This window comes from Magnolia sinica, chromosome 6 (assembly GCF_029962835.1).
Source record: "Magnolia sinica isolate HGM2019 chromosome 6, MsV1, whole genome shotgun sequence".
Taxonomy (NCBI): Eukaryota; Viridiplantae; Streptophyta; class Magnoliopsida; order Magnoliales; family Magnoliaceae; genus Magnolia; species Magnolia sinica.
The window spans coordinates 1079629-1100623 of NC_080578.1; the positions used below are offsets into that span (position 1 = coordinate 1079629).

General features: G+C 41.7%; 1 protein-coding gene across 1 annotated transcript; it reads right to left on the minus strand.

Annotated features, from left to right (window-relative positions):
* Nucleotides 1-10523: 10523 nt before the first annotated feature.
* On the minus strand, nt 10524-14158 carry LOC131247878 (probable folate-biopterin transporter 7). Its single transcript, XM_058247799.1, has 2 exons — nt 13853-14158; nt 10524-11739 (listed from the first exon to the last, which is right to left on the minus strand). The coding sequence occupies exons 1-2, from the start codon at nt 14100-14102 to the stop codon at nt 10688-10690; spliced, it is 1302 nt and encodes a 433-aa protein (XP_058103782.1). The 5' UTR covers nt 14103-14158; the 3' UTR covers nt 10524-10687.
* Nucleotides 14159-20995: the final 6837 nt, after the last annotated feature.

A 20995-nucleotide genomic window follows, 5' to 3' on the forward strand; every position in this document is an offset into this window, starting at 1 on the left:
GAGCATTTCTCAATAAAGGGATCGCTTTTTTGCGCACTGTGAGAAGTCGAATGTTATTTGAAGTTGCATCTCCACCGTACAGTTGGTTGGTCTAAGCTGTCTTTCAAGTGGGTTCTACTGTGAATGGAGTACAGCTAAAAGATGCATCATCATACAATCACTCGCTGCACGTGGATGGTTGAAAGTTAAAACAGCAAATAAGCCAGACCCCATATTCAAGGCAAAAGTTCAATGCTTGGATGGTAAAGATTGTTGGGGCTCAGCTCTATAGTGGGACCGACATGGCCATGACTAACAGACGTGGGCCCCACCAAGATGAACGGTACAGATTACTTGTCAATCACCATTGATCCCACTTTTAGTTGGGCTATTCCTGAAAAGGAAGGATAAAAGTAATTAAAAAACAAAAAAGAAAACCATGAACTTGTAACTTTTTAGGCACACCCACCACCAAAGCTTTATGCATCACACCCACATCAGTGGGACCCAAAATGGACAGACTAAAACGACTTCCTACTTTCCCCTTTTACTATTTTTGGATTATTAGGCGCAGTTGGGATACCAAAAGCATTGCTGATTATCACGAGTCGCTCAAGGAGACGAGTTTCAATGGGCCATGAGATAATGTATGGACATGAGGTTTTGCCTCCTACGCGCTGGATCAGAATTGGTTGTTCGTACCCCAAAACGAGATACCTGTAAAATGTGGTCTGGATCCAGACCGTAGATGGTTTAATGTTGAACATGTGCTATTCTACACATGCAGACACTAGCCTTCAAATGGACGCAGGAAAAAGAAAACAGTCCATGAGTAAATTTAATGGGAAAGGAATGATAGCTAGAATCACCCTTTTAGAGTGATTTTAATAATATTTTATCTAACAGGTAAGAACCACAAGATGGATGGTCTGGATTTACCACTCTACCTGCCAAAGATGAGGTGTCAGGCGATGAACTGCGCTTCCCTATTCAGCAAGCGCCGAATCAAAGTCACCGCTATTATGAGAGGGCGACCGCGGAGTCACGTTGCTAGTGTTAGGTTTGGCCAATCGGCATGCATTAATGTCGCTTCACGTTGCTCGGTCTGTCGCAACAAAAACTAGCCTTTCCAAAATGGACCAGAATCGTCAACATCACAAGTTTTATCAATTGGTTCTAAAATATAAAAGACATAGAAGAAAATTTTAAATAATAAATTAAAAATAACAAGAGAGGAATTTAAAGAGCTAATATGGTTGTCTTAAATACAGAATATTGTCCATTCAAAAATTATGATCCCTGATGCATGGGGTCCCAACAAGTTTGTACATGTTAGGCTCTACAAACTTGGGTATTTTTCTCACTGTTTTGGATGGTGTGGAGGATTACAATCCTTCCAAAACGACCCTGTTTCTAGTCCAACCATGGGTAGACCATTATCTAGAAGAAAAGGATGGAACATTTTCCCACCCTTTCAGTCCCTATCAATGGCTGGCTTCTACTATTGTAGAGCATGCCCACATGAAGCGGCCGATGCATTGTTGTGGATAAGGATGTACATGTGGGACTATAACAACACATCATGTTGAGAATTATTGTAAATTATTAATTTAATTAAGATAGTTATTAAGTCAACTTAAAATCATTAGTTAAGAAATTTCTTTCTTAAAATTATGTTAATAGGATTAAGAAATGAAGAGTCATCTCCTATAGCTGTTAGGTATATAACAAACGTAAAAACTATCTTAATTTTCTTACCTTAAAAAATAATAATAATAATAAAAGAAAACAATATTACACACCATATGAGCACTCGATCCCATAATTTTAGTGTTGAAATAGAATTCATGCAGTGGGACCCTCAGCTCTCTTTCCTTTTAAATAAGGTAGTTTTTGTCTTTCATCTTTCTCTCCATGTTCTCTATTTTTATCTTTTCTTCTTTTTAACTTTCTCTTTCTATGGATGCTAAGATCTTCTTTGCTATAACATTGCTTGTGTAATTTTCTACACGTGCATGGTTTAACACTATACAGTACACCAAATCATGGCCACACTTCCAATGGGTTTCCAATTACAATAGGCAACGGCCGTTAAATGATAATGAGCACAATGGAGAACAACCGTTAAATGATGAGAGAGGTTAAAATGGGTGGGTAGTTTGGTAGTTAACATGTTATCCATAACTTCAATTATGATATAATGAGTGATGGTGCATGACAGCTATCATCCAGTGGTAGTTAACATGTTATCTATAACTGAATTGATTAGGTGGGCCCATTGGTTGATGTTGGGTTTTTTTGCTTCATCCGTGTGATTCTCACCTTTATGAATGAGTTGGATTATAAACATTAATTACAGTGAGCTCTAGGAAGGTTTCAATGATGGGCCTCCCCATCTCTGTTGTTTTCCATGTTGTGGCCCAATTGACTTTTCCATTGGCCTAATTTATGGGATCTGTACTATCATGAGCTGGCTCTATTGATGGATGTACTATATGTGAAGGGAGCAATGTGAAATGACACCTACCAACCCGTAGATACTGTACTATGAGCCGACAAGCTGACCAAGGTATTCATTTAAACTATATCTAAACCTAGTCAAATTGAGTCAACCCAACCAAACCCATTTGACCCAATTGGATTGAGTCTACCTGAGCAAACCCAGTCAACCTAGTTAAACCTAATCAATTCAGTTAAATCTAGTTAGCCTAAAACCAGGTTCAACTTCGAGCCTGAATCCAAGCTCAGCCTAGGCCCATTTCAATCCCAACTTAGGTTCATTAGCATTTAGGACCATAATAAAGCAAAACCGAGTCAAGAAGGGGGAATACACCACCCTAAGAGCACCCCTACAAAATTTAAAATTTAGGGCCAGTCCATGCCCTGCCGCATGTATTTTCCCCAAAATTTATTTGGAGGTTACGTGCACCTCTGTAAAATTTGGGGCCAATCCATGAGGTGGCAACTCTCCTGCCAAAACATGGTGTGAGTTTTCCTTGACTCAACAACAATCGTGTGGGAGAGGAAGAAGACTCTGTTGCCCTCCCTTTTCACCAAAATTATAATCCATGCTTTCGATCCAGCAACTAACAATCCAAACCTTTGAACCCATTCTAATCCAAAATTTTCTAATAATTATAGCAAAACCAATCCAATGGGCTATAAATAACCCCCCTCCATTTCATTTCCAAGTATCCCTTAACATCCAATACATCTCCACCAAGCCTCTCCCATCTTTTCATCCATCCAAACCCATCCCATCCATTTACCGAGGAGAAGTGGGAGTTGAAGGAGATGAATCCAACCTAGGTCAGTTTAACCTATCTCAGCCTTTAGTAACATAAGTGATTAGAAATACTAATCCAAGCCACTCGATCTGATCCTTGCGACAAAACTATTCATCTTACCATCCAACTTTGATTAGTTTTGTTTATTCTTGCATTAGCATCAGACAACATTCATTCCTTTTTCAAACCCCAAGCTCATCATTTCCACCCAGTTGACTCGAGTGTATGCACCATGGTTTGCCTAGTTATCGCATCTTGCCTATCAAAAGCTCAGGTCGATCGGTTATTATTTCGCTTCGACAAGTGAGTTAGGGTAGATTTATGTTACCCGAGCTACTGCTTGGCGACGATGGTGCATTAACACAGCATGTCACATACCCTTGCATCATTCATTATATACGAACTGATCCTGATCCCTCATAGTTTGTTTAGTCTTATGAAGTAGAAATCATACAATTATACGGGCAAAGATGGTGGTTAACGCATTCCCTCTTTGTAATCGAGGTCCCTAAGTCAGAATTTTCGGTTACAGATCAATGAGTTATTTTAGGACAAAAAACATTTAGATTCTCTCTCCTAACACTTCAATCAAATCATACACACCTCATAAAAAGGCACATGTGAGCACGACTCATTCACCCTTCGTGGATCTAGCGTTTATAGAATGACGACTCTAGTAGGTATTATTAGTTCCACTAGTTGTGACCCGACTTGAAAAGTAAGACTCTAGTAGGTATTACTACTTCTTGTGCATTTGCATTAGCATCCAGCATTCATCCCGATCCCCAAAATACCTTTTAAAAAAAAGGAAAAAAATTCAGAACTATTGTGCCCATTCGAGCTACGCATTTCTGAGTGAATCCCATTTGCTGTAACTTAATCCATATTAGATCTAAAATGGCCATGGCCAATCGTGAAGAAGGAACTATCCCCTTCCCAACTCAAGAAATGTCAAAGAGCCCTCTTTCGAATCCACATCCTTGAGAATCTATGCCAATCTCTTGCATCTGAGAGCTAATAGATAATATAAAATTCTCACAAGAGATGCTCCTCTGACTCATACAAGCACAAGATCCCACAACCAGTCCTAGGCTAGCCTAACACAACCGCAATCACTAATTCTCGTAGCCTCAGTTTGGTTCAACCATAACCATCGAAGTCTGCACAAGATATCAGACACTAGCTAGCTAAGCCCTTAACCTCAGGGCATTCCTTCCAGTATCCTCTCACGAATGGTAGTCAGTTCCATCATCCCATAGTCAGGACTCCTAGTCAATTCCAACATCCTCTTCCTAATGAGAGTTTTAATCATTTGCAAACTCCTCCTGTAACTAGGGTTTCTCTGCTATCTCTTTTTTAGGGCTGAAAGTTGGGCGGGTTCAACCCGACCGACCCATGACCGACCTGACATTGGGTTGGGCTCGGGTAGAATATATTAGGTCCGATCTCAAGCTTGGGCTATACAAACACCAACCCGATAAAACTTGGGTTGGGCTCGGGTTGAGGTCTCGGGTTGCTCGACCCAACCCGAACTTGATCAATATATAAGTTACTTATGAATTATAATTGAGTGTGGATTGTTTGTGTTGAAGGCACACTAGTGATGTCAAGTCTCATTTGTCCACGTCATTTCCAAGGATTCAAGCTAACAAGATATGCCAGATTTCTCTCTCCTAAATAGATTGCATGCTATGCTACATGACTCTTAAATGAGTAGTTGTCCTATATTTTAGCTTGTTTTTTTAAAGAAAAAAATGAAGTTCTTTATGATGAATAATCACATATATAATTAATAAAATCATAGATACAAAAAATAAGTCCTATATTGAAATATAATAAACTAATGTAATAACGAAAATATTAGCACGTATACACCCGACCAACCCGATCAACCTGACCAAGCCCACTTGGGATGGGCTTGGGTTGAGAATTCCTAACCCGAGATTGGGTTGGGTTGGGTTACGGTTGAGGTATAGGAACCTTGGGTTGAGCACCAACCCAACCCAACCCACCTGACTTTCAGCCCTACTCTTTTCCCAGTTTCGGTTCAACAAGCTCTCCATAATGGGAAATATTACCAGGTCTAACTTCCTCCAAGCAACAGTTATAGGGGCACCAATGTGGCCAATTATTATGAGAGGGGGACAGTTCAAAACTAGCAATAGGCAAATTCCTTCTCATCCAGGCCCTACAAAGTCGAACAAATCCAAGACCAATTCCGGGTCCACTAGCTGCGGTTGGATGTAAAACTACCTTATGATTGAGGCAATGGGCCAAGTTTGGGCTTGGCCAGGCTGACCTGACACGTAAGGCTCAAGGACTGAACCTGGTGTAAGCCCACCTAGCATGGCACGCCCAAGCCTGACCGTAGAAAATTGGTTTGACCGGCCCTGACCTGAAAATTAATAAAATCTCTATTCCCAGGTGGGCCACGCTTGCACAAAGAAATATTACAATATTTTGATAATTAAGACAATGATAAATGTGATTTAAGCGGCACAACAACCATAAGTGCACATCAACATTTCAAAATAGAAAGTGATGTAACCTATCAAGGAGTTATGCATGCATTTCCTGTCAATAGCAGAAGCTGATGACACCATTCTGCTAAGACACCTGGCAGTAAGATCCAAGTCATTCAGCAGGTGGACCCCACTGCAAGTCGCCAAGATCGGACTGTTATTACAAGTCAATGGGTAGAGCAGGTAGGCTGTGGTTAAAATCACCGTAAGTAATATAAGGAGGCCGATTACTCTCTCGGCAATATATTCTACACGCTTCTCATGTGTGGCACGATAGTATGCGTGTAGCATCCAACCCGTCCATCAATCAAATCTCATTGTGAAAGTAGGATGCCTCAGAAAATATGACCTGATGCCACCACAAGATTTGGAAGCTTTTGGGTGGAATGATTAAATAGCACTGATTTTTTTAGACTGAAATACCTACAACACTGTTTCATGAGACATCCAAACTTTGTGGGCCGCACCATGTTGTGTATGTAATCCTCCATCCATCAGCTGAGAATCAGTATTTGAGCTGTAAATATAAAAGATTAGTATGATAGAAATCTCTGATGGGCCACAACATGGGAACAATGTAAAATTGCTCCTAAAGCTTGTTAGTTCATTCATTGTGGCCCACCTGAGATTGTTCATATCTTCACTTCATCCTGATGAGTTCTACCTGATTAGCGGGTTCAAGGAAAGATACACACCACAGGGATCCAGTTGGGTATTCCATCCCAATTATTCTATATAGAGTAGTCCACCTCAGAAGTGGATCTGACTTATCTTTTCATCCGGACCTTTAATTGTGAACAAAACCTGATGGACGGACTTGATTGTACATATACAACATGTTGTGGGCCCTATCAAGCTTGGGTGTTTGCTCGCTATGGAAAAGGGATTTCGTAGAGGATTCCGGTCCTGATGTTGTGGCATCTCATCATCACCATGGTGGGCCGGGTTCTTCATATGTGCAGATAGGGTGGCATACCCAAATCAGGGTGGGCCCCACACCCGTAGAGGTATTAGTTCTCCTCAAACGTGAAGCCGAATACAACAGAGCACCGGCCTGGCAATGGGCTGGGCCTGGGCCTGGGTTGTAAACCTGTTAGGATGGCATACCCAAAGCAGGGTGGTCCCCACCTTGATGTATATGTTGTACATTCTCTCCATCCAACAGTTTTTCCAGATCATTTTAGGGCATGATCCCAAAAATGAAGCAGATCCAACTCTCAAGAGGATCACATCACAGGAAACAGTGATCATTAACCGGATGGATTGGATTTCTTGATCATTGTGCATCCAGAGATATGATTCATCCATCACGTGCCCAATAAATTGGATGGTCAAGATAGCCCTACATGAGTGCCACGGGTGAGGAGTCACCCGCCCGGTCTAATGGTCGAGACTGTTGGGCCTTATTCAGTATTGGCCCATGTTGTAATGGTCCATTATCCAAGAGCCCAACAGACCGATGGTCTCCACTGGCTTCATTTGTTCAAACTGAAAACCTAAGTGTACGGTGAAGATCCACCGGTCCAGAATCATGCAATCCCTCTCTTTGAAGCGATCAAGAGAAACGTTTTAAAAACCCGGATTGGACCGGGCGGGTGGACCGGTCCGGTGGCCTATCCGGGCTAGGTCCCTAATGGGAGTCGTTGATGGAGTTGGATGGTCAGGATCAGGCTGTATTTGATGGCTTCACTTTTACGAACTGAAAAGAAAAGGACACCGTCCACATCCTCAACATGTAATTTCCCAAACGGACTGTGGTAAATACACTCCCGATTTAGCTGGGTCACATCGGATGATTTCGTGGACCCAAGCTGGCCTGCAACGAATCAAGTACTTCATCATGGTTGGTCTACCATTTCAAAACACTGATATCTAATCTTCACCTTTTTATGATCGATCGGTGATGGACCAACGGTTGATTGTTGACCCTTGCCATTTGGACGGTTTTCATTTTCTTTTTAATCTTTCTCATTAAAATGTTGCATTTGTAAAGATATGATTATCAGTCACTGAAAGAAAAAGTAGGAAAGGAAAAGGATGAAAAAAGTAGTGCCGACAATTGAAGAAAAGCTTTCACCGAAAGGAAAGACAAGGAAAAAGAGACTTAAGTCTCGCCAGCCTTCGTATGCCTTCTGCTTTTCTTTTAACTCCATTTATTTCGTCTGCTGTGTGAAACGGTCCCATTTTTATTCCAGTCGAGTCTAGGTGTGCCAATGGGTGGGACTAGGACCTAGTGCTGAAATCTCAGCCGATATTAGAGCCGGGGTCACTGATGAATGGCCCTGTCCAACCATCAAGTGGGCCACCATTATTTTATAAAAAGGGCATATAATCTAAAGACACTTGTGAGGTCCCCAATCGCCATACATGTGATATTTCCTTAGGGCTTAGGGGACTAGAGCCAGAATCGAGCCAACCGCAACTTGGCCTACCCCGGGAATTGAGAACCCCCAAGTTCAGCACCTGAGCCTGTAGATTTATGTTTTTTTTTTCTTAAATTATCTACATCATCAATGTTACCTGTTTCTGACAAATAGGGGGCTTCTCTGTTTTGCACAGAGTTTGTACATTAAGGCTCACAATGGCAGGTTAATCCAAGCCATTCATCTAAAGGCCCCTATTATGGATAAACCATACCCCCCAATTTGCCAAAATTGAAAGATCTTAGCGGTTGAATCTTTGGTTTTCCCTCCAATGAATGTGGGTCATTGGTACATTTCTTTTCTTACAAATTTTCATGCCAGCAATGTGACCTTTTCGAGGCATGGTCCACTCATGATGGGGTGATCAGATCAATGGCTGGGATACATAAACCATGGTCGTACAAACTCTGTTCAAGACAGGGAAGCTTCCCATTCTAAACGTGCTACTACAAATGTTATTAATTTCTTTGCCGGGTCAAACTCAGTTCGTAGATTTTGGGCTATGGTTGGTCTATCCAAGCCATTGATCTTACGACCCCATCATGGATGGACGATTCCCTAAAATCGCTTCCAAACCAGAAGATCCTCGCCATCGAATCTTGTCTTTCCTCCATTGAATGTGGCTTGTTCATGCATTTCTTTGTAATCATATTTGCATGCCATTAATGGGAAATGTTAAAGTGACCGATTGAAGGGATTTTTTTAGGCCTGTCCATCCACAACGGGCCATCTGATCAATGGTTTGGATAGACCAAACATGACCCAAAATTTACAAACTGAGTTTCCTATATATGAGTATGAAACTCGCCTATTGATTAATTATTTATTATTGCTATTCTGAATTTTTTTACCACTTTACATATTTTTTATTTAATTATTAAATATTGTCGGGTTATATAAAAACCCGACTGAGTCTCTTGAGTTTGAGGCGATGAACGCATTTTCCTGATAGCGGAAATGTGAAATTCCTACGGGTGGGAAACAAAACCGTAGGGATGTACATTCACGTGCCCCACCTGATGAGCGGATAGCCTCACCTGATGGATTAACCAGTCGTGAATTCCCTCTTCCATCTGCCATTTCCTTCAAATGTCTCCAGGGATTCCTTGCTGTCCTCCTCAAATATGCCGGAATTGACCACATACATGCAAGCTACCCACAGCTTGCGGTACCATACCATCTTTCCTCCAACATGCCATTTTTTAAAGGATATTAGTACCATGAAAACAGTAAAGCCCCACCATGATTGTCACCTTGTAAAACCGAGGGTAAAGCCCCACCGTGATTATCACCTTGGAAAACCGAGGGTCTGATTCAACATACAGAGGCCCGGCCCTCCTAGTGACTGGATCAGCCTGATTTTCAAAGACCATAGAAATACCTACCGCTTTCACACTACTTATGTCCAACACAAGTGGCATATTGACACAGGCAAGGACCTGAGGTCGAGCACCGTCTTCCTCAAAGGGATAACTATTCCGAATACACGAACTTTTATGGACTCCTCAATGAAACTGCTGGAATCCATGAGGAAAAGAACAAGAAAAATAGAAAATAATTTCTATAAAATTCAAAATTGATTGATGAATAAAATAAACAACTCTCCGACCTTTTAAACAGGGATATTAAGTAGTGGAAGAAATTTCAAAATCAAAATACAACTAAAACTTTTAGAAATCGCAACTTACTATAAATAGTAAACTTACTATTTATAGACTGTCATGGTGTCTACCAGTGCACTGTCGTGATGTCTACTGGTGCACAAGGTTTTCAGCCAAAAATAATAAGTGTTCTATTTGGCTTCACTGTGTGCTGTTCTCCTAATTATTCCTAATTATTCTTAATTATTCTACGTACTTTTCAGGTTGGGCACAACGTCTAAAGCCCCACGGATGAAGAGTTATAATCAAACTAAAGCATACTATTTGTAGTAAAAACGGAATTAAAACAGGGAAACGACCTTCAATCTGATGGTATTTCGCAAATCCGGCTTAGGTAAACCCAGCGTAGCGGCTTGGGTGGCTAAAGTAGCTCATCCTACCCCAAGATCATATATTTTACATCCAATAACTCATTCCGGTTTATGAGATACCTCCGTTTTCAGTTCTGACGGTCCAGATCATCTCCATCTCTGATCAGGCCTTTTCTGGTCTATCTTGGCCATGAAATTATCCGCGACCCACTCTACATGTCGGCAGGAAGGATGTTACAGTAACACAAGTGGTACAGTTGCCTGCATGTGATCAACACACCAGGTGCACCGCAGGAGGAAGAGCTTCCTACCAAGTACATAGATAAGTAAGATGTTCTGGTAATCTGAATTTCACGCGTATCTGTATTTTTTCATGTGTATTTAAAATCCAACATCTGCATCACAATGCTTACAAAATTTCAATCTAACAAATGGTACAAGAATATTAAAAATAAAAATAAAAATCAATTTGCACAGTGGACACCCCAATCCTCGATCCAACAGCTAGTCCACCTTCTTACTGGCCTTAATATAATCAGGAATCCATGAAGACCAGTAAAGGGGTACAATCGTGCACGCAGCCTGTATTAGAATGCCATTAGGCAGCTTCGAGAAGTCCTGGGCCGAGGCCCCCAGGAACGAAGCGAGTGCGACACCCAAGTATCCACTGACAATGGCGGCAAGGGCAATTGCCGACATGAGGAATGCCATTAAAGACCCTTCGCAGCCAGGTGGGCAGAGCTGGGCCATGAGGACACTGAAGGGAAGAACCTTGAACAGGAACAGAACCTCCAGCAAGCCTGAGAAGAACACAACATAAACGGTATCGGACACCCCAAAATTCCGGTAGACCTGTTTAACGAACAGAGCGTCTGACACCATGAACACGGCGATTGTCGCCTGCAGCGCAGATATCAACTTCCTTGGTGGCACAGACTTCAACCACTTATTGTAACTTGCACTCCAGATGATCATTGCTGCCTGCCCGAAGACCTTCGACAGCCCAAGGATAGAAGAATCCAGCTTCAGGTACTGAGTCTGGTAGAAGAACATGGTGCCCGTCAAGATTGGAATTATGGCATAGGACAATGCAAACCATGCGATCGAGTATGAGATCTCCGGTTTACGTAATGTGACTGACAATTCAGACAGCTGTTTCTGGATGCTGGATTTTGACGAGCTCTTTGGGAGGTCGAGAGAAGACTCACGGATGGCTACAGTCAAGAAGAGTTGGGTGATGAGGAGGAGGCCGAAGACGAGGAACATTGTTTTGGGAGAGAACTGGTTGATGGCGATTCCACCGAGAAGGTTTCCAATGGCTCCACCGACGGAGCCTAGCATCCAGGCAAAGGACTGGAGCTCACCTGAAGATGTCCTTTTAGTAGAGGTGGTGGAAGTGGGTTGCCTCCCGGCCTCGGCGACAAGGGCGTCGTTCGCAACCTCTGCAATTGACGCGCCGAGGTTTCCAAGGAGGAGGAGGACTGAGAAGGTGAAGATGGAGATGCTAGATTGAGGAAGGAGGGCGATGAATAGCCATGACATGGCTTGCAAGAGAACTGCAATTGAGAGAGTACAGTAACTTGAGTAAAAGATGTAAGGCGGCATGACCATTTTAGCAACTATGGAGAGGATTCGGATATAATTCAATGCATGTGACCCATCTGATGAGTGGACTGGCATGAGCTTTTGGGTAGGGTACATTCATCATGGGGGCACCTAATCAACACTAGAAGTGGAAATGGGTCATGTAGACCCATGGGTCAATTGGCCTGACCCACCTCTAAGCCAGGTTCGGTCCAAGTAGGGTCAGGTTGCAGGTTGGGCACGGGCCAAAAAAGAAAAAAGAGTAGCCCATTTAGATTACTGGGTAAGGCTTGGGTTTAGGCCAACCTTGACCTGCCCATACACTGAATTAATGGACCAGGCCAAATGACCCAACCTGACCAATAACCCATGGCAAATGACCCCGCCCGACCCAGCCCATAACCCAAAATAAAAGCATCCTAATATACACGTGTTATTGCCCTTTTGTGAGTGTACATTTAGATGAAAACCAGTGTTTTCAGTAGTGTTGTAGTGTAGCGTGTAGCGTACGCTACGTAGCGTAGCGTAGTGAAAATGCTATGTAGCGTACGCATGTAGCGTAATTCCCTGGTAGCGTCAGCTACAATGTGTGTAGCGTGAGCTACACTGCATGTAGTGTACACTACATGTAGCGTAGGGTAAGCTACCTGAAATCTCATTTTTTTCAAATGTTATTTCTATGTTAGTTAAACACCTATTTTAAAATGGTGATGACTTATACCTATGACACATGACACTACATTAAACTAATCCGGACCATCCAAATTGTGGTCCATATCATAGATAGAGCACTTAGATCAATCCAGACCATCAAAATTGTGGTCTATATCATGAATTTGTGATGTTTCAATAAATAAAAAAAGAAGTCATACTTAGAGATGTCTAAAGGCAAAGAGAGGGATTTTGCATGGAAATAAGTGGTTGATGATCCAGATTCATAGTCAAGAACTCATATAAATTATGCATTTTGTAGATCTTATCATATGTTCTATTATTTTAATTAAAAATATTAAGAATTGTATAGCTTACGCCACACGCTATGTAGCTTACACTACACGCTATAAAGGGCCAAACGCGCCACGCTATACGGTACACGCTATTTAAAACACTGATGAAAACATACACATGTATCAAAAGTGTGTGATAGTGAACTCCATACAAAATTCCAAGAATTGCGAAGATGAAGAAGCTTAATACGAGAGATTGCAGTTAGTACATAGGTTGGGTCGAGTGGTCTGTTGAACCTGACCCAGGTGCATGGGTTAGGTTGGTTTGGATCGGGTTCAGCTCTATAAATATGAAGCGGGTCACGTCAGGTTATCGGGTAATTGGTACAGGGTCACGTTAGGGCCTTAGGGCCACATTTCTGGACCCGTTTACTAAATGGGTCGGGCTGGGCCAGATTCCGACCTGGACCAAGCCTTAAATGGGTCGGGCTCGGTGAACAAACCAGGCCCATTGGCAGGCCTGAACAACAGCTCCCACTGATACCGAACATCCCGACAGTCAAACTAATCAGACGATCCCAACCATCTGATTGATCGTTGAATTGAATCATTTACCATCTTTCTTCCCAGCCGTCCATCTGATGGTCATAATAGCTCAGATCTTCGGATCAAGAACATATATGTCCCTTGTACGGTGGATGTGCATTATCCACCATACGAAGAGAAAAGGCGCAACAGCGCGAGTTTACTTGCTAGTGTAGGTAGCACCTATCAAACCATGAGATCTAGGCCACTCAACAGGTGGGACCCACCGCTTTGATCCGATGGCCGACACGCTCATGATGAATGTGAACTTTAGCACCGTTCAGGTTGGGGCCCACCTGATGAGTGGCTTAGATCTCTCAATCTGTCACGTGGGGCGGCAAGTACAAAAGCGAGTGCACTTCATCCGAAAATGCATTCCAGACTAGCATTGTTACAGGGGCATTTTCGTCATTACAACTACAAAAAATAAAATAAAATAAAATAAAGCTACCAAACAGGCCCCTTAGGAGATCTGATTTTCAAAATCGCAAAATTCGAAAGGGGGATCTTCGGGTAAGCGGTCCATAAAACGAAAGGGCGGTTTATAGCTTACCTCCGATTGCGATATATGGGATCCTGTGCTCTCCCCGGATGTAGACAGCATCCGAAACGACGCCGTAAAACGGTTTTCCGACCATCGGGAGGTTGGCAGAGGTCTGGAGGAGCTGGAGCGTGGAAGGCGCGACTCTTAGGCCGTCTTTGAGGAAGAAATTCACGGCCATCCATGGAAAGCATCGGAATCCCTGCACCAAAAAACCAAAGCCCAGCAGCGGACGGAGCGGATTCCTGGCCTTCGAGTGCATTTTCCCGGCGAGAAGTGCCGCCGGAAAATTGAAGCGGTTTCGTGAGAGTTCAGGAAGCGGCGAAGAGTTGGGGGTTTGTGTTTCTTCGATTTTCCCACTTTAAGTAAGCAAAGGGATTTTAGCCGCCTAGCAGCTTTTAGTGCCACGTGGCGCGCATCGTTGAGATCCCGAGGCCCCCGTTTGAGTGGAGAGAACGAACCAGCTAATGAACTTTCTAGATAGTGGGAGTAGGATAGGAACGATCATCACTCGTCGTTTCATGCACGGGAGATCTGTGCCACTCATCACCTAGGTTGGGCTTTGATCATGTACTGATCCTAAAATCAGGCTGGTCCAGCCATCAAACGGGCGACACTTGTATGCAAAGTAGACATGCTATGGAAATGATCAACGGTTCATATTCAATGTGCACGTATGTCGACCCGCAGCGAATCTATTCCGTCCATCAATTTCGCTGGCTCTTGTAAGGAAATGAGTTAAAGTAGGAGGCTGGTCCAAAACTCAAGTGGGCTCTACTTCAGCAAACAGCGGGGAATGAAACTCAATCAGGCATGCTCACCTATAGCCCACGCCATGAATTACCGTACATTTACACACAAACATCATTTTAGGAGCCGTGACTGTGGGGTCCACCTTGATGTATATGTTTTACATCCACACCGTCTATCGGCTTTGACAGATCATTTTAGAGAATGACCTAAAACATGAAGCACATCCAAATCTCAGTTGGACCACACCATAGGAAATAGAGGTGATTTAATACCGACAGTTAAAAACTTACCAAGGCACACCGTAATGTTTATTTACCGTCCAGATAGGAATCAAAGGAAAACACAACTATGAGCTTGATCCACAACTTTTGTGGTCCCCATTAAGTATTTAATGGTAAGCGTTTAATCACCACTATTTCCTGTGGTGTGGTCCACATAAGATTTGGATCTTCGTTTTTAGGTCTCACCTGTAAAATAATCTAGAAAAACGGATGGACGGCGTGGATAACGCATAATCACAGTGGGCCCTACAGTCACGGATCAGGAGATCCCCGGAATCCGGTTGCGTGCTTTAAAAAAAGCTAGGGTGAGGAATATCCAGTTGGGCTTCTTTCTGCACAGTAACAAGGCCTAACCAAGATGTATGCTTTGTATCCGCACCGTCCGTCCATTTGGAGAGATCATTTTAGGGCATGATACAAAGAATGAGGAAGATCCAAAGCTGGAGTAGACCCAACCACAGAAAACAGTGGGGAGAGTGACGGCCACCGTTGCCATGATGTTTATTTGAGATCCAACCTGTTCATAAGTTAACACAGACATGAAAAAGGAAAAACACAAATAACGTCTTGATCGAAAACTTTTGTGGCCTTTAGCAGTTTTTAACGGTGGGTGTCACTCTCTCCACTGTTTTCGGTGGTAGGGTCCACTAGAGCTTTGGATCTGAATCATTCTTTAGCTTATGAGCTAAAACGATCTCTCCGAATGGATGGACGGTGTGGATACAAAACATACATCATGGTGGGGCCCACGGAACTCAGTGACGCCGCTTCAGGGAAGTATCGCTACTCAACCGACCGCTAATCCGCGTCCCCCGAAATATCCATTTTTGGACAAAATCATCCTTACACGGGCTGCAACTCCAACCACTATTACAGTCGAGCCCAGCACGCAGTGGCACCTTGTTCCGTACACATCCAATAGCCAGCACATCACGTGAAAACGGAAACGGATTGGCTACTCTCCCTGCCAGCAGCCCGTGGCTGGTGGTCGGTGCTCCGTGGGCCCCACCATGATGTATGTGCTTCATCCATTCTGTTCATCCATTTTTATAGATCATTTTAAGCTTGTTCTAAAAATGAGAGGGATTTAAATCTCAGGTGGACCACACCACAGGGAAACAATATTGATTGGATATCCACAATTAAAATTCTCCTAAGGTCCACTGTTCTATTTATTTGACATCTAATCTGTTGATTAGGTCATACAGGCCCAGATGAAGGGAAAAACAAAAATCAGCTTGATCCAAAACTTTTATGGCCCCAAAAGGTTTCTAATGGTCACGCTCATCCAACACTGTTTCTTGTAATGTGGACCACTTGAGATTTTTATATAAATCATTTTTGGTCTCATATCATAAAATGATATTGAAAAATATATGGATGGAATGGATGAAACACATACAATATGGTGGGGCCCACAAACCACCGACCACCACCCATTGGTTTCACGGGAAACGGATTGGCTACTCCGCCATGCCACCAGCCCCGTGGCTATTGGTCGGTGCTCTGTGGGCCCCACCATGGTGTATGTGTTACATCCATTCAGTCCATCCATTTTTACAGATCATTTTATGACTTATCCCAAAAATGAGACGGATCTAAATCTCAGGTGGACCACACCATAGGAAAACAATACTGATTAGATATTCATCATTAAAATTCTCCTAAGGCCCATTGTACTTTTTATTTGACATCCAATTTGTTGATCACCATTAAAATTCTCCTAAGGCTTACTGTACTTTTTATTTGACATCCAATTTGTTGATTAGGCCATACAGATCCAGAAGAAGGGAAAAAACAAAGATCAGCTTGATCCAAAACTTTTATGGCCCACAAAAGGATTTCAATGGTCCACGCTCATTCAACACTGTTTGTTGTAATGTGATCCATTTGATAATATACCTAATTTTTGGTCTCATGCCATAAAATGATATGGAAAAATAGATGGACAACATGGATGAAATACATACATCATGGTGGGGCCCACGGAGCACCGAGCAACACCCATTGGCTGGTGGCCGGGGGAGTAGCGAATCCGTTTCCTTAAAAATGGTTTCATCTCATTTTACTTGACATTAATCATATGCATTAGAAGACCTTTGCTAAGCCTGTGCAATAAAGTTTACGTATGCACGGCACATGGGCTTGTTGGCGTGTCTTTCGCTCGGCAGGTCACTCGGTGCTGACTCATCTCTTACACAAGATCTACAGTAAATGTGAAGTTGTGGGAGTGAGAATCGGAGCCCTTCATTATAAAGATCAACGGCCTAAAGTGGTGTTGGGTGTCGTTCATTCGGCATAGATTTATAGTATGTGGCCGGTCTTTTTGCTGCTTTTCTAATTGATATTTGTGCATGTGCATATGTTTCAATATCATCGTTGATTCGAACATAGCACAATAGATTAATGATTCAATTCTAGAAAAGTTAAAAGGGTGTGGACCATGGCACAACAGATTTGAGATCCAATCAATCCATCAGAAGACCACTGGTATATCGATGTGATAGCTCAATAATGTTGATCCACTGGTCCAAAAGAGGATCCGAATATTTCATTTCCAACTCATCCACCTGTTTCCAATATTGGGCCCATATGCTAAGTGGAGCATATTTAATTTTGGAAAAACATGTGTAAGGTCAGACCAACCTAGTGGGTGGGTTGATCCACCAGATCCTTACTCTTGCTCCGGTGGGAGACTCTTAGGAGTTTCAACACCCAGTAAAGGGTTCAAGCATCCATAGGTGGTGAAATCCCACTATGGCATAAGTGTGTGCGCTTGTGTAAATAAATAACCTACGTGGGTGGATTGGATCTTGCATGTGAAATCTGATTGCCTACTGATTTACTCGCTATACTTTTATGGTGTGGTAAGTAAACTTTGTTAGGGTAAATGTATTTGGTTCTACACCACATGAAACAGTGGGAATAATGATTTTCACCATTGAAACCTTCTTAGGACCCACCATGATGTTTATTTGTCATCTAACTTGTTCATAGGATCACATGTCACATGGATTAAAGGAAAACACAAATATAAGCTTGATCCACATCTATGGCCTCGGGAATTTTCCAATGGTAGACATTTGGGCCTGTTTAGACAGTGGTATTAAGTTGTATTAAATGGGATTGCATTACTGATCCCACTTTGAAATTCAAGATGGCATGTTTGGAAAGGGTGTGAGATGAGATTAAAATTAACTTTGTAAGCTTTGGAAAATGAGCCTTGCGTTGGAGAGTGACATGGGATTGCGGATTCTTTGCATCCGCGCTCAATCCAAATGCAATTTGAAAGTAAATCCTAAGATTAATTTTTTAATGCATATATTCCAAACACAGTATAAGAAAAACCCAATCCCTGGATAATACCTTACACATACATTTATTATAACTTTTGCAATTCCATCCACCTTAATCTCACCTAATACAGCTGGCTAAACAAGCCCTTAATTGGCACTGCTTCATTTTTATTTTTTTAACACACGCACACTCACACTATAGTGGGAATTCACCACCTTTAGGTACTGGAACCCTTGACCAGGTGTTGAAACTCCTGAGAGTCTACCATCGGATCAAGAATAAGGACCCATTCACACTGCTTCATGTTGTGTGGTCTAATTGAGCTTCAAAAATGCTTCATTTGCGGATTCAAGTCCTAAAATTATCTGAAAAATGGATGAACATAGTGGATAAAACACATACGTTGGCAAGTGTGTGGAGTGTGTGGGAGCAGTACCGTAAATGCAAGTGGGCTTAGCGAAGCTAGTATTAGATATCATAGTTAATATATATTATAGGTCCAGTGTTTCTTCTCTGGCTTGTCGTTGTCGTGTTTTCTTCTTTCTGGTTAAAAATTTTCACCTTTCGATATAGATATATATATATATAGACAGTGAAAAATGAAAATATCCAATGGTTAGGATTTGTTGAACAAATCTGATTTTAGGGTCATGACTTAGCGGCAGTGAATTCCACAATTTGGTTTTAGTTTAAATAAATATATGCCACGTATTACAATTTCTAGCTTGACTATCAAGTATTGTTTAGTGAAGATTGGGTTCTTGAATCAGCTCTCCAGCTCAAGAAATTCAACAGTTGAAGTCGCCGCTAGTTTGTTCTGAATGTGATTTAGCATGGGGAGTTAGAAACAACACAATTTTAGAATAATTACTCTAAATCAGTTATTCTAATAAGAAATCTAGATAAGGAACCATGGTGATGAGAAAAAGAAAGATGTTAGATACCTTTTTCTTGTCCACGAATATAGTAGTCTCTGCCAAATGTGGGTAAGGAATCATGGTGATGAAAAAAGGAAGATGTTAGAGACCTTTTTCTTGCCTGCGAATCATGGTCTCTACTCAGTGGCTTAATGGAATTCCATTCTAAGCAAAATTCCTTAGTATGAAAATGGAGATTGTAATTAATGAGAACACGAAAAATAACATAAATCCACATGAAAAGTAAAGAAATCTCATCAGTGTGTTAAGTAGCTCTGAATTTGAAGTTGCAGTTTACCATGGAGGGTGTTGATTTTCCTTGAAGCTAGAATGTATGATTTAGATTGTAATGAAAGCATTGCAGGAGCTAATCTCATGCCATAAGGGCCGAGCTATGGTCCATTCCTTTTTTTCGGACAATCCCTTACTTGAATCTTCGTCATCACCCATGGCCCTTTATTGTTGGAATCCTCTTTTCTAAATTTAAAAAAAAATTTAAAAAAAAAAAAAAAGGTTTCAAGAATTAGAGGAATTTGAAGTGAACGTGGATAATTAGATGAAAGGATATGACCATCTTCTGCATGAGAAAATTAGTTACACAGGATTCCATTTCCAATTTTCAAATTTTTTAGAGTCAAATGGTATTAAAACATGGTTAGAACCTTATTAGCTTATTCCATTATTTGAAATGAGTCATCCACCAAAGAAAAAAACCAGACTCGAAAATGAGTTTTCATCTCAACCACCTCCATTTGTGAGTTTCACATCTCAAGAAAGAATTAAAAATTCACATTTATTTCTATCACACAACTAACCCACGCAAAATACTATACATTATAACTTATAAGAAAGAAATATAAAATAAAAATCAACAACCCATTGATTCAAATAAATAAATAAACCCAAAATAGACAAGAGGCAGTTAAAAAGTTTCGTCTAACAAAAAAGATCATTAACATTGTAGGGTTAAACATTAACCACCTTTGGCAAGAGCTGGTTAAATGACCCCTAAAAGCCCATACCTCGTACCCACCGTTTATTGCATCATTTAAGGATCCAAACATCCCATCCTCGGAATCATTTTAAATTCATTCGACATACATTCGATTTTTATTAAATCTAAACCATTGATCAACATAATCAATGTTCACAATCTGGGCCCACTTGAGAGTCGTCTGTGTGCATATCTGCTGCCAGAGTATCGAATAAACTCTCCCAAAAGAAAAGGAAATAAGACAAAATGGAAAAGCAGAGATAGCAAAGAGGGGAATAATAAAAGATGGTGGTGCACAGAGATTTTTGTGATGCACACATCTCCAATTGGTAAGGACCACTGTTCAAAAAGCACTCACGTGTGTAACAAAACCCATATACGTGTCACACGTGCCAGCATGGTTAGAGGTGGACTGACAATTCTAAAATGAGGTGAGCCAATTGCACTCACTCGAGTGCACTTTTAAAAGTGTAGAGACGAGGCACGAGCCACTTCTCAGGCGATTCCAGCCATGCAGATGCCATGTCTTAGAGAAGAACACATACCATCATCAGGTGGGCCAGGCCTATACTAAATTAATCAACGGTTAATAGAAATTAATCAGTGGCAACCTGATGATGATATATATCTGCCTGATTTTAGATGGCATAGGATCCACACGGTAAGGATCAGTTGACAAGATCTTACACTGGTGTGACTGACTTCCTTCAGGTGTTTCGATGGGCCAAACCACGGTGTATCAGTGCGTTGAAATCAGGTTCACTTCTTTTTTTCTTTTTTAGTTTATATATATATATATATATATATATCAGCAGGGACATTTCCTTTCAACCAAGGAAGGTGAGTTAACTGATGTTCTTTTCTGAGTGGACACACCCCAACGGTTCTTCATAATCACTCTTCTATATCACGC